Below are 13,026 nucleotides of genomic sequence, written 5' to 3' on the forward strand. Positions count from 1 at the left end.
CCTGGATGTCTTCAGGTTTTCAGTCAAGCAGCCTCAAACCGCAGTCAACACATAGTATAATTCTTTCAGTTTGTAACTAGACAGAATCTGCCCATGTCTGTCAGTGTCACTCTTCCCTGCTCCGGTGATTCTTCCCCACCTGTAAATCCTGCGCCAGACAAAATTGACAACACAAGGCAGGATAAAAAACTAGCCCAAGTCCTGTGGTTCCTGTATGAACTGTACTTTGATCCCGAGTCTAAGTAAGAGACCCCGATTTTCTCTCTCTGAGCGGTCAAAGACGGTAAAATAATAAGGAAAACAAAAGGGATGGAACAAAAGGTCGGTAGACCCAAGCCAGGCTTAGACGATCTAGATCTGATTTGCTCATTAGATCTCAAGGAAATGAGCGCGGATAGCCGAGTTTGAATTGAAAGATTGGTGGTATATGGTAATGGTATAAAGCTGCATCGGAATGCAAAAACGCCGTTCCATGTCTGGATATCACATGCGGAAGAAACAAAATTCTCAAAAAAGGAAATGTGACAACGAGTTTCATCCCCAGATCGGGACATTGCGGTAAGCTGGTGAATTGTAGCTGTGCAGCACGCGGTACGGGGGATTCGGACCGTATGCGTATGCGTTTCGGCTCCCCATGCTGCGGTGTCGGTGGTGGCCCGCCCGCGGCCCGTACGACGGCTGCGGGTAACCACCGTTCTGGTACCACTGCCCCGCAGCGGCATCGAGCTGGCTCCGGGTCCATGTAGAGGCGACGTCGAGCTGTCCCCTCACTCGGGGATCGTGTACCGACTTGGACGGCGCAGTGTAGCCGTTGGACATGGAGGGAGGATAGCCATACCGAGGGTGCCGTTGCTGGTAATAATGGCTGTCACCGTCGTAGCTTGCACGGTGCCTTAGAGGTTGCTGAGGCGTACGGACCTGCCATCCTTGTGAGCTGCTTGGGCGCTGGATGCCGTAGCCATCAAAGCTCTGAACTGAGGAGATGGAATTGCGGCGACTGCCCCCTGAGACAAAGGGCTGGGGGGATCTATGGCTCGTCCCATGCTCGGTCCCGGTCTCCCAGTTGGGAGATTCCGCCTGTGAAGATTGCGCGGCATGAACACGACGGAAAGACATAAGTCGTCGCGGGTCCATGCTAAAACCACCGGGAGACGATTGCCCGGAATCACTTGGCATCCCGTATTGGTTGGAGGAGCGGCTGTTCATGGTATCTCTGCTGCCCTTCCCCGAGAGAGGGAGCGCTGCTGGATAACTTTGAATGCTCTCCCGGCTGACTTTGCGATGGAGACTGCTAGTAGATGATTGTGGCCGCAGCGGTGGCGGTACGCGGAGCGACACTGGTCTGTTCGGCGTCCCATTGACGGGAGAGGCCGTCATGGATTTGTTCTCAGCGGCCATCGCCTTGGCGACCGGGCTCGGGAGAGCAGGTGATGGGAAGCGCGCATCCGAATTCAAAACCGCTCCTCGCTCACCCGGCAGCGTGAGACTCATTGCCCGCCCAGTGGGGTTGCGAGACGAGCGCCCAACAGCTTGAGCATCAACCGCAGAAATTGACGAGGTGTGCGCGGCATCGATGTCTAGGGAAAGTCGTCCCTGGCCGTGGCGCCTGGACGCTCCCGGCTCCGCTTTTTGTGGCGCCTCTTCACGGGCTGGCACCGGTTTCCGGACTATCGGCTTCCTGGGAATGACATGCGCCGCAACTTTGGCAATAGAGGCTGGCGCTGACTGCAGCGCCTGTTTCCAAGGGGCTTCTTGGGGCTCGGACTGGGAGACAGGCTTGACAGCCCTTATGGAGTTTACCGCCTCAAGACTAGCCTCGATGCTACCTACACTGAAAATTGTTTTCAACGTATCTAGGCTGGAGCGCTGTTTCACGGTCAGCTTCTTCGTTGCCGCGGGAAACTGGCCAGTGTGCTCGCGAAGCTTATTTTCAACATCACGTGGGATTGCCGGGATACTGCTGTGTTCAAGAGCATGCGTTGCATGGACAGTCGGTGGCCCGGTTGTGGGTCGGCGAGATCCGGTCAGAAGTCGCTGCAACCTACTCTGCTTTTGGGTTCCGCTTCCAATACTTAACGCAGAACTTGACTTGTCTGATCTTGACGACTTGACGCTTCCCGGGGTACGGGGCATAGATCCGGGGGATGTTGAACCCCTGCCTCCGGAAGGGGGCGGAAGACTGACGATGGGGTTCGGAATATGCCTCGTCGCTTTAAGAGCATTTGCTCGTGTTAGGTCGTTGTCTTGTACTGAATCTTGGTCTAAAAAGAACTTTCTCTGCTTGACGTTGAGCTTCGGCAGACCGATGGGGGTGCTTTTGGGCGAATCCTTAGGGGGGACGGGTGGGGGTGGCGGCTCCCTCACCGGCGCTGCCGGCTGATGCGTCTCAGGTTCGCCTGGGAAGGGGGTGCCTTCTGAGTTGGTCGACCCATCTTTCTGGTTCGGCTGGGACAGCCGCTTCTCCAAGGAAGCCGTAATCTGGTTCTCGGGAAATCGGGACTTGGATTGGAATGAGCGCAAGGACACATTGGAGCTGTAACCCGAATCCGCCTTGGTCAAAGGCGCATGAGACTCTGATGTGGGGCTTGCGGCGGACATGAAGCCACTGTCAGTCCTCGCGAATGCCGTGGACATTTGACACGCGGGTTCCGGGTGCGGCTGCTTTGCACTCGGATCTAGGCGAACATCCAGGATTTCAATGGAGGAGTACTCAGTTTGCGGCTCATCCTCAAACAGCTCATCCTCCTGAGCAGTCACTTTTGAAGTGGTTTTCAATGGACTTGTAGGCTGAGACAGCTCGGAAAATAATAGCGGATCGAAGCTGATCTCGGGCAGGAGGTCTGATGCAACATCCGTCTTCTTGGGAACTGTGTCCAATTCCGGGACGTTTCCCACGGCTACTTGGTTCACGGACAGCGGATCGAGGTTGCTCGGTCGCACATCGCGCGGTTCCGCTGACTGCACAGGGCCGTACGCAATTGAGGGACCAGCGACGCTCGTTTCATGGGTATGTGTTCCGGTGAAATAGCCGTCCTGTCCACTCGCGCCACCGACAGTTTGTCCCCCACTTCCGCGGCTCTTCCCAACCTCGGGACTTGGAGGGATTGGGGAGCCGTTGGTGATGCGCAGTGACCCAAGCTTAAAGGCACCAATTGACTGGTACTGGTCCTCGCAAGGCGTCACGACTCTGGGGACAGAATCTGGATCCGGAATTCGGGGTGGCATGGACACAATACCGCTCCTGTACGACTCAAACGACTCTTGGCGGGACAGACTCGGGGTCGCAGGATGGCTGTGGCGAAAGTTCGAGTTGGGCAGGGCCGGGAGTTCTCGAGTCGAGCTCGCCCGGGTTGCCACGCCAGGCGTCTGGATTATCGACTGCCTCCGAACCGGCATATAAAGCGACACATCGGAACTTGCGCGAGTGATGGAGGCGCTTGGGGGGTTCGCTGGGTTAGAGCTCTTCCACGTGGTTTCCGTAACCGCCGTCGTCTTGTTCTCAGACATGGCGGTCGCATGGTCAAACGGTAGATCTTCTGTCAAATTCAGTAGACGCTTCGCCTCGTACGATGTCAGGTTGTAATTCCAGGACGTGGTGCGAGAGACGTGCTGGTTTGGCAGACTGCAAGGACACGGTACTGTCAGCATTGGAAGATCCAATCTTCTCACAGAGCGGGGCGCCTACTTGTCAGGGCCTGCCTGTCCATAGTATGCTACCGCAGACTCATACGTCATGGAAGACGCCCTCGTCAGCCTGTCCACGATGCTCGAACCCAGACCGCCGCTGTAATCCCGTTGCAAGGTGTCGGCGGCGGCCCGAGATGACCTGGAGCGGAACAGGCTCCTCCGCCTTGACTCCCTTGGCCGGCCGCGATGCGAGAAGATGGTGGGGGCCCCGTTGTCAAGATGCTGCTCGAAGCCAGCCGAGGCTTCCATTGCCGACGGCGTTGTGGGCGTAGGGGCAATTATCGGGGATGAAGGAGGAGGAGGAGGTTCGGGCAACGGAGCATTGGAGAGACGCCGAGGGTTATTCGAAAAAGCACCGGGACTCAACAGGCCGGCTGTCGCATGGTTCCCCGTCTTTGGCTTGGATAGCTTATGGGACGTTCTCCGGGGTGGCTCAGCCGAAGTGGAGTGGGCGTTACCCATGATGCCGGGCGTGGGCGGCGGCAGAGGATCAATATGCGGTTATTGCTGCTTCCATGCCGCAAAGCCTGCGAATCCCACGTGTGTTGGTTAAGGACGCGGTAGCACGCGGCTTCATGTATGGGATGGGCGGGAGACGGCAATAAAGTCAAGACACGGTTTGCCGGCTTGACTGACTGGAACCGGGACACGACCTCTGCAGGGAGTGAGGATCTCACAGAGCTATGGAACGAGAAAGGGACTGCGAGAGTTGAAGGCTGCGGGAGCTGCTGAGCAGCAACAGAAACAGAAACGGCAATCGGGAAAAGAGAGATGGCTCATTGGGACGTTTCTCTCAGATCTTGCTGTTTCACTGGGCCTAGAACCTGTGGAAGAACAGTCCGTGGACCGCCCAATCCGAGACGTCAAAACACACAAAAGGAGATGATGCGAGGGGGGCTGGGAGTGAGTAGGTATGTATGTATGGAGTATGTATCGTAAAGGTAAGAAGAGGGCCCAGCCGGAAGCGGTTCTCCTGTGTATACAAATCCAACAAGACGTCAGGTAAAGTTGGTTGCTTGATCGGAGGTGTTACCGTACATGAGCGACAGGAGGGCGGTATGGTACCGCTCAGTGCCATGCAACCTTCCTTCCAAAGCAACCTTGAATGAATGGAGATGCAGGACAAATCCAGGCAGGCATGGAGCTTCTGGTGGGGTCTCGCGCCAGATCTTCTTTCAATTTTCAGACCTTACCGATCTGGACATGGGCCCCACAACTCACCTTACCTCACCGAAAGAGGCTAGCGTCATGTCATCCAATAAGGCAAGTGCAGCAGCTAAGCAAAACAGCCCCAGTGCTCGAGAGTACACTGAAGAGCGAGTCAAGATTCAAGAAAAACAGTACATTCGTTTATCAATGTGTCGATGGGAATTATTCATGTCAATGTAAACAGAAGCTCTCAAGGAGGCGAGACCAATGCACACCACACACCCCTTGAATCCGGCAACTGTCTAATATCTGATCATGGGCATTCCCAATCTCCTAGCCTTCCCCTCCGGCTAGCCATGGAACGGCTCCGCCAAGGCCAATTCCAGGTTGCAAGGAAGCAAACAAGGAAAACAGTGATTATCTGCACGCAACAGTAACATTACCGGATACATTTCAAAGTTGGCTATGTACTCTCGGCAGAGGGACATACATAGCAAAAGTGTCAAAGATCCAGCAGAGTGCTGCAAACCTTCTGCACACTCACTCACTGCAAGATGTTGGATGCACAGCAAAGACGTTTCAGACGCAGAACCCCAGCGGGGAAAATGTTTATGTGTTGCAAGAAGCGCACTCCGTGGCGCCCCAAGCCGTGTCATTAGGCTCGGCTCATTCCCCTGTCCTCAGACTTGTCTTGCCTGAATTGAATTTTGCTAGGGAGTATCACAAGCCGGCCAAGCTGTAAGAAATTGCCGCCTTAATCGCGTCCAATCCGAGCGCGCCCATCGACCACCTGCAAGACGACAGGGAACATTGAACGGCCGGGCGGTCAAGGCTATGAAACCTGCATACATTAGATATGTATGTACTCCGTACCATTAGTGTAGGCCGGGCTACAGCGGAGACACCTTTGACAAAGACGAAGGCAGGCAGACGCACAGTTTTACTGCCTGCATCCTTTAACGTTAGCCATACGGGCTGTTCCGTGATTACCTTAGCTTCCAGGTTGAATCTATGCAGCTCATAATCAACGTAGTGTACTGTGGTATCTTGAAGTCAGGCCGGGCGCTGGTCAAAGATGTAACGCTGCATGGCGGAAGCCGGACGAGGACGTCATCTGCGCGTCGGGGCATTCGGCGCTGCAGCTCTCAGAGGCCTAAACACTGACGGGATCCGCCGCGCTTGCGCGTTCCGATAACAACACATGGCTGATTCCGGACGGTGACCGGATTTGGGAGGGACTCTGGGGACTCATGCTAAAGTCCAAACGCCGTGTCCAACATTCTGCTGGCGCCTTTTGAAGCTGACTGGCTGTCGGCCCAGGCCTACAAAGCAGAGCCACACAAGTCGGCCATCTCGTCGTTAGGTACTGTAATTACGCTGTTGCCGCCTTTTTGAGATTGGGGGCTGAGCGTGAAATAACACCTTGTCAGTGTGTAGTTAGATAACCGAATGATGGACGATGCGAATCACGGGCTGGAAACAAGCGTGCCTTATATCCGTATAGACTTGAGGTGAAGCTTCCAATTCTGACATACATATCGCAATCCAAGGCGTTGAAGGTTGAAACTTCTTGGTGGTCGGGCATCTCCACAACCCCATGCCCCATGCCTTGGCGTCGACCGATCGTCGGCAGTTCACCGCCATCCGGACCAGGGTTGCAGTTGCCAAGCCCGGCCAGCTCCAGGCGTGTGCGAGCTACACAAGCTCAACAACACACTAGGTGGGTAGATTCTTGCAACCTGACATCATCACGACAAATTGAAAGTTCGTTCACCAAAACAGAGGCACAGAGCCGCAGTCGTGGATTGCAACCCACCCCTCTATCGACTCCTGGAAATCGCCCCTAATAATAACCTAAGGTTGTAACTTGTGCCTGATTGGCGTCCTCGGATCGGCCGCAGCATGAAATTGCCCAGCACAGAAGGTCGAGCCGGCAGAATAGCGCTGAGACAGCCCGGGCCGGCCAAGGCGGGAGAAGCCAGCTGGCTGCACAACAGCTTTCCCTACCTTACTGACGCCCGCGACTCATACACCGCATCGTATTACCCATCATGTCTATTCATTGGTCCTTGATTTGCTGAAGATGTATTAATCCTGGAGCAACAGACCTTTAGGAGACGGTGACTGAGACTCTACATATGGCATGATGTTAGTTTCTCATGCTTGATTATGTGCGATGTTTACTTAAACTCAAGTCGTCCTTGTATGTACATACCAGTCTCCTTTTTCGCGGTTGACAACAGTGCAACTCTGAATCCTCCGACTATCCAACGCGGAGTCGGCTGTCGAAACCAGGAGCAAACACTTGAAACCTACTGGAGTCCCGCTTGCCTTGCCCCGGCTGCTGACGGCACTGGGGAAGCCATCCGTGATCTAGCTCCCCGTCCTCAAAGTTTTGAATGAGATGAATCGCCAGTTCACGGACCTGAGTGTATATAAAGCCTTTCGGCGCCAAGGATGAAACACATTGAAGGGGTCTAGCGAGCTTCTAGAATCGACGAATTCTGCCGAGTGTTTTGTTGCCACTATCTGTAATGTATGAAGTAAACACTTTGGGTATTCCTCGTGGTCCTCAAAACTGATACAGTAGCAGTAGCTATGCTCGTGTGACTTGGTAGACAAGGTAACCGCGGCAAGGCCAGGTCTTTTTGCTTTTCCTCTGGTGAATACGCAAGTCAACATACATCACTCACTTAAAGCTCATGGCAACCTAGTTCGTCCATATGTACCATATGTACTATACGTATTCCCATGTACTGTACGGAGTACAGTACATACATTACATACAATGCATACACACGGTTAGTCGACTCAAAAAGCTGGGGTGGAATGCAATGACGATTCATGTCACGGACTCTCAAAACACAACACGCCAGCAACATTATAACGACGCGCAAATGATCCTTCTCCAGTTGATCATGGCCCGCCAATGACGGCCGCAGCGCCGCGCGTCCCGGAAGATTGACGCCGACCGCATCCTCATCCTTAACTGCCCAGACCCAGACGGAAATCGAAGACTTCGTTCCGGCGCAGGAGGTGAGGTACCTTGTTGCTATGAAAGCATCAACAGGCTACCTACTCGCCAATCACATAGGTGCATCCCTCCGGGCCAGTCCAGACCTCATGGACGCGGCCGGCATCCACATCGATGCGGTCACCCACGCTGTACGTCGTCTTCTTCTTTTGTTGTTGCTGCTGCTGCTCGCTGTCGCCGTCACCGTTGTTGGCTTCCTTGTCGTCCGGGTATGCAATCGTGAGCTGCCCGCGGAGTATAAGGTGCGTAGTGAGGCCCGCGTGTGAGTGAGGAGGATAGTCTTAAGTTAGGTAAGGTATAAATATTTCTGCCGTGTCAGTGCCAGTACATGCAAAGTCTCATGAAACCGAGTTGCAAGGTATGGATGTAAACAGCAGCCTGATGAAATATGAGAAGAAAGAACAAAACGAATGATATGATAGATATGAACGTACATGAGTTGGGCCCGTCAGACCAGGTAAAAACGTGAGAGAAACCCCACGAGCGAACCTCTGCTTCAGCTTCTTTTTGTGGCTTCATTTGTTGTTCGGGATGGATCTGCCGGGTTGGGAAGAAGTAATGGATTGAATGTGCGTTCTCACAGTGAGAGTGAGAGGTGATGTGAGGATGAGATGAAAAAGACGATGTGAGATTAAGAACCAGTGGGGTTGCCTCCTAGCGTGAAACGCGACTCTTAATGTTCCCCCATGAGCTAACTGCGACCCGGCCGGCACAAGATCACAAAACTGCTTGCTCGCTTTTGTATCAAGCCATTGAGAGCCTGACTACATATGTATAAAACCCGTTCATCGAGCTAAGGCAGTCCATACAAACGTAGCCCATACTTCATTGAAGCAAGACGAGATGAGCTGTGAAGTGTGAAGCAGTGGAAGAGGCACCCGATCACCATCATGAAAAATGAAGGAATATGAGCTAGAGAGATTAATAGAAGGCCGGTGATCTATTCTAGTAGTCGAATCACCGATAGATATTACACAAATGCTCACCCGTCCTGGGCATGAGGCAGCTCCGCCCACTTGCTAGGCTCAACATTGACCGGCTCCATGGTCATTCTTCATGGCTCACAGATTCAACACGCCCACAGCTATTTTCGATGCAGTTGCCCCTAGAGTCCCTAGCTTCGAAGGAAATATTGTATGTACAGCGTTGCTAGATCATCCACCTCGGTAGCTCCACGCAGCCTGTCAACCTGCGGCGGGACGCGAGAGTCGGTCTTGCGATAAGATGAGCTTAGCGAGGATGTTGCCGTATCTGGGCGACTTCACACGTAATATGGTAGACTTGATGGAGGAGAGTTGGTGTGTTTGGGTCTCAACAGAGACCAACTATGACGGGAGAGGGGAAAGTTGCCTCGTCGGCCTGTCACGTATGCCCTGATTGCACAACCGACGAGCTGCTTGGGAGGCGGGGTGTAGATATCCAGACAAACACCCAAGAGAGACCTAAAAGGTGCGGGCCATTCAGCTCTGTGTGAGAGGGCGATCGGTATGCGGTCTATTCCGGTGACTGGCTTCAGGCGGTCAACGCCTTACCCCAAGATCCGGACATCCCAGACGGCCAGCAACTGTGAGGACAGGCCCTGCAATCAGAGTGTTAGACACACAGACAGACAGACAGGGAAACGGAAACCGTCTGAAATTGAGCGCTACACTGACACGGCATCAAGTCTTGAAAGACCTGATTCGCTCCCGCGTGAATTCCTTCCCCTGCCTTTCCCCAATCGATGATCAGTTTGCTGCTAGCCCAGACTGCCCGTTGACTGGGTTAACCGAATTACATGACGAAGCACCAGAGGGAGGTGATGGAGCCCGTATATGCGTCACGACTTGGAGTTGTCGTGGTCTGATGATGGCGGCTTCTCCTTGATGCCGAGCGTCTTGGCCACCCACTGCGCAACCTCGTCCTCGGCAGCCTGATCAGCCTGGCCGGCATGGGCGTGGATTGAGCGGCGCGTAAGCCGCTTGAGATCGTCAATGGACGATATGTCAAAGGCCCAGGAGATGCCGCCGGCCATCATGATGGCGAAGCTGGCGGTGTTGAGGGTGGCCAGGCTCAGCGCCTGCAGAGCCATAAGGGGGTCTTTCTCGGGAGGGCCGTTATGGGTGCGGCCATTGCCGTTGTTTGGCTGGAAGAACTTGAGTTGGGAGGCTAGTTGGTATCTCCTGACTGCGCGTCGCGTGACGATGATGGAGAAGACCAGGAAGCCGGTGCCGCCAAAATAGAGGCCTAGTTGTTTCAGGGACCGTGGCGAGAGGACCGGCGGATACGGCGGCCTCTCCAACTGCTGTGGTGTCGGTAACGTATCGTTCCCGGAAGATGCCCCGACAGTGGATTCCGGAGCCGTTGCCGGCACCGGGGTTGGTGCTGATGTCGGGCCTAGCGTCGCGTTGTTCTCGCTCTTTGGCTTGGACAAGCCAAACCACGACGAAAAGTGGGAGAACATCTCGAGCGCTGAGGACGGTGCTGATAAAAATGCCACTCGTTTCTTTGCACGATTAAGTGCCTTGAGCGCCGCCTGGTCCACACCTGTCGCGTCGTGTCGCGTCCCTAGGTCCACAGGTACCTTACCTAGCGAGTTTTTTGGATCTTGAATTGATGATCTGTTGTTCTAAAAAACGCCTTCAGCGGACTGTCAGAAGGGTTTGCCAAGAAATCTGCCACTGCTATTCAACGTTAGCGCACGCCCCCTGTCTAGGCACTGCCCATAGCCCTGCACTGCACCCTGCCCCTGCACTTCCCCGATTTTCCAACTGCCAAGCCTGGGCTTCTAAGTTCTAACGTTAACTTCAGCGATGGTTGAATTAGCGATACTTCAACCCAAAAAGTAAGACTTGGATAAACGAGAATGCTCGCTTAAAGAAGTAGATTGACTTCAATCTGCATCGATTGTGACGATGGCCAAAGACAAGCGGTCCAAGACAGCAGCAACAACAGCTCCGCTTCCATCGTCGTCTGCGGTGGCCAACGCACCTTCGTGGCCGCCATTCAAGCCGCGGCTGCCCGTCGTCGACCTGAGCCTCGAGACGCTCGTGCAGGACAAAGTTGTCGTGCTGAGATCCTTTTTCCCAAGGTATCTATGCAGGGATTATGTTTCCTTTCTGCGAGACCTCCCTCTCGTCACAACTCCCGGCAAGCCCAAGCGCGGCGAGGCCGTGAGAGTAAACGACCGCTACCAGATCGACGATCCAGCCTTCGCCCGCCGCCTGTGGTTAGAAACCGGTCTCAAACAGGCTCTTTTAGACAGCGATGCTGCCCACCTATGGTTGGTCGCCTCCTCACTCTCATTGTGGCTCCAAGTAAGAAGGGAGGTGTTGTGCTGATGGAAAACGACACGCTCAGGGGTGGGGAGGTCGTTGGCCTGAATCCGAATATTAGAATATACCGCTACTCCCCGGGCCAATTCTTTGATGCCCACTGTAAGCGATGAGCAGCGGAACATCTTGTCCACTGTCGCGTTGAGCACCCCTTACCAGACCTTGCCCATCCGATGTGGATCCCCCTTGTTAACTAAACAAACAACACCCACACAGACGACGACTCAAACAACGTGACCGTCGAGGTCGAGGGCACTGGCCAGCCGGTGCCAGCCAGGACAACGTGGACCCTGCTTCTCTACCTAACCTCTTCAGCTGACGGTTGGTGCGTCTGAACAGCCCTACTCTCCCTTCCACCCCACTCCCGATCAAAACAACCGTCAAAGCTAACAGCAACAACCAAAGCGTCGGCGGCGAAACAGTCTTCTACCCGCACGACAGGCGCTGGGCCAGCGAGGAGATTGCCGTCAGCCTCGAGACAGGCATGCTCCTGCTGCACAAGCACGGCCACGATTGCATGTTGGTAAGTTCAAAATGCCTTTGTTCTCCTCGACTTGGACTCACTTTGATATTGCCCCCCTACCCCTCCCCCACCTCCCCTAGCTTTGCAAGTACTGACTGGCTGACCCGCGTGTTTGCTTCGGACTAGCATGAAGGAAGAGAGGTTACCGCTGGGGAAAAGTGGGTTATCCGGACGGATTTGTGCGTCAAGAGATGACATGATTCAAGTAGATGCTTGTTTATGGACCCTTTTCTGGTGCTGGTCTCTACAGTACTACCTGCGATACCATGCCACTGCTCTTCTTTTCGCGGTCCCAAAATGTCCGCTGTTCTTGGCCGATGGATTATCGTGTCCCAAAATAGACTAGATAGAGTAAAACAAGGAAGGAATTGAAGATGGAAGAGAGAAAATAAATTGGTTCACGCAAGTCCCAAAAGAGCATGCTCATAGGTCAACTAGCGAGTCTCCTATCAATGTTTCCATCATTCAGCTACGTCAGTCCGTCCGTTGAGGCCTCTTTCTTTCTCTTTCCCCCCGGGCGGTAGCAGTAGTATGAGTGGCAGTCAGCATCATCCGCCTGTCGTCCCAGAGCAAAACAGATTGTTTTTCCTTGCTTTTCGCACCACCCATTTCACCGATAAGAGATCTTACAGAGACAGTACAATCCCAAAAACATAATAAAAATAGAATAGAAACACTGTAGAGTAAAACGGCATAAAGCTCAGCCCGGGAGGCGATTTCTAGTTAGGTGGCTTAGGGGAAGCGCCCGCCTAATCCCCCTCGCCCACGGCGCTTCTCCCCCCATGGTGAGTCTAACTTGGCAGGTATCGAGTTGGAACAAAGTCATATCCCCCTTGGGCGTAAACATCAGGTCGAAACCCCTCCCTCCTGCCCATCATACTTCTACCTCCCATCCCACGGGTCCATCTCGCCGACTTAAGCTGTAGGGAAGACGGTAACCCCAGTGCGTGGCTCTCTTTTGTCACTTTACCTCTTGACATGTCCTCTGTCGCGAGCCGGAGCAGCCCGCTATGTCCTTTGTCATACTCTATCAACAACTACCTACATTGGTATTTACATATCGCTTTCGAAGGCTCGGCTATGGGATGTCAGGAGACTACCATGCCCTCCCCACCTTCCAGCCAATTGAAAACGTGAGAGGGACCGAGTGAAGTGCCTTGGAGAGCTATTTCTTGCCCTGCCATCCAGACGAATCGCTCGATGCAATCTTGCCTTCGTCTAATGTAGGATAAAACGAAGACCAAACTCCTGCCCATAACGCAGCCTCGAACGCTCATCATTCCCAACTGCCCTGTCCTCCCAGCAAACCAAACCAGCCG

General features: G+C 53.9%; 4 protein-coding genes across 4 annotated transcripts; 1 reads left to right on the top strand and 3 right to left on the bottom strand.

Annotated features, from left to right (window-relative positions):
- Nucleotides 1-534: 534 nt before the first annotated feature.
- Nucleotides 535-4,149, bottom strand: N656DRAFT_786198 (uncharacterized protein; the record flags this gene model as incomplete). The annotated part of the gene is made up of 2 exons (XM_064816502.1): nucleotides 535-3,622; nucleotides 3,686-4,149. The coding sequence occupies 2 exons, from the start codon at nucleotides 4,147-4,149 to the stop codon at nucleotides 535-537; spliced, it is 3,552 nt and encodes a 1,183-aa protein (XP_064675018.1).
- Nucleotides 4,150-7,633: 3,484 nt separating this feature from the next.
- Nucleotides 7,634-8,424, bottom strand: N656DRAFT_773585 (uncharacterized protein). Its single transcript, XM_064814088.1, has 2 exons — nucleotides 8,305-8,424; nucleotides 7,634-8,150 (listed from the first exon to the last, which is right to left on the bottom strand). Exons 1-2 carry the CDS (start codon nucleotides 8,387-8,389, stop codon nucleotides 7,912-7,914), a joined length of 324 nt encoding a protein of 107 aa, XP_064675019.1. The 5' UTR covers nucleotides 8,390-8,424; the 3' UTR covers nucleotides 7,634-7,911.
- A 1,271-nt stretch (nucleotides 8,425-9,695) lies between these two features.
- N656DRAFT_696427 (uncharacterized protein) lies at nucleotides 9,696-10,166 on the bottom strand (the record flags this gene model as incomplete). Its single annotated transcript, XM_064810694.1, has 1 exon — nucleotides 9,696-10,166. A coding segment is annotated over one exon (471 nt), but the record flags the coding sequence as incomplete, so codon positions are not given.
- Nucleotides 10,167-10,762: 596 nt separating this feature from the next.
- Nucleotides 10,763-12,118, top strand: N656DRAFT_773589 (putative L-ascorbic acid binding protein; the record flags this gene model as incomplete). The annotated part of the gene is made up of 5 exons (XM_064814089.1): nucleotides 10,763-11,132; nucleotides 11,210-11,286; nucleotides 11,401-11,509; nucleotides 11,590-11,707; nucleotides 11,834-12,118. Coding segments are annotated over 5 exons (743 nt in total), but the record flags the coding sequence as incomplete, so codon positions are not given.
- Nucleotides 12,119-13,026: the final 908 nt, after the last annotated feature.

The sequence above is a fragment of the Canariomyces notabilis genome (assembly GCF_033297395.1).
Source record: "Canariomyces notabilis strain CBS 508.74 unplaced genomic scaffold N656scaffold_1, whole genome shotgun sequence".
In the NCBI taxonomy this organism is placed as follows: Eukaryota; Fungi; Ascomycota; class Sordariomycetes; order Sordariales; family Chaetomiaceae; genus Canariomyces; species Canariomyces notabilis.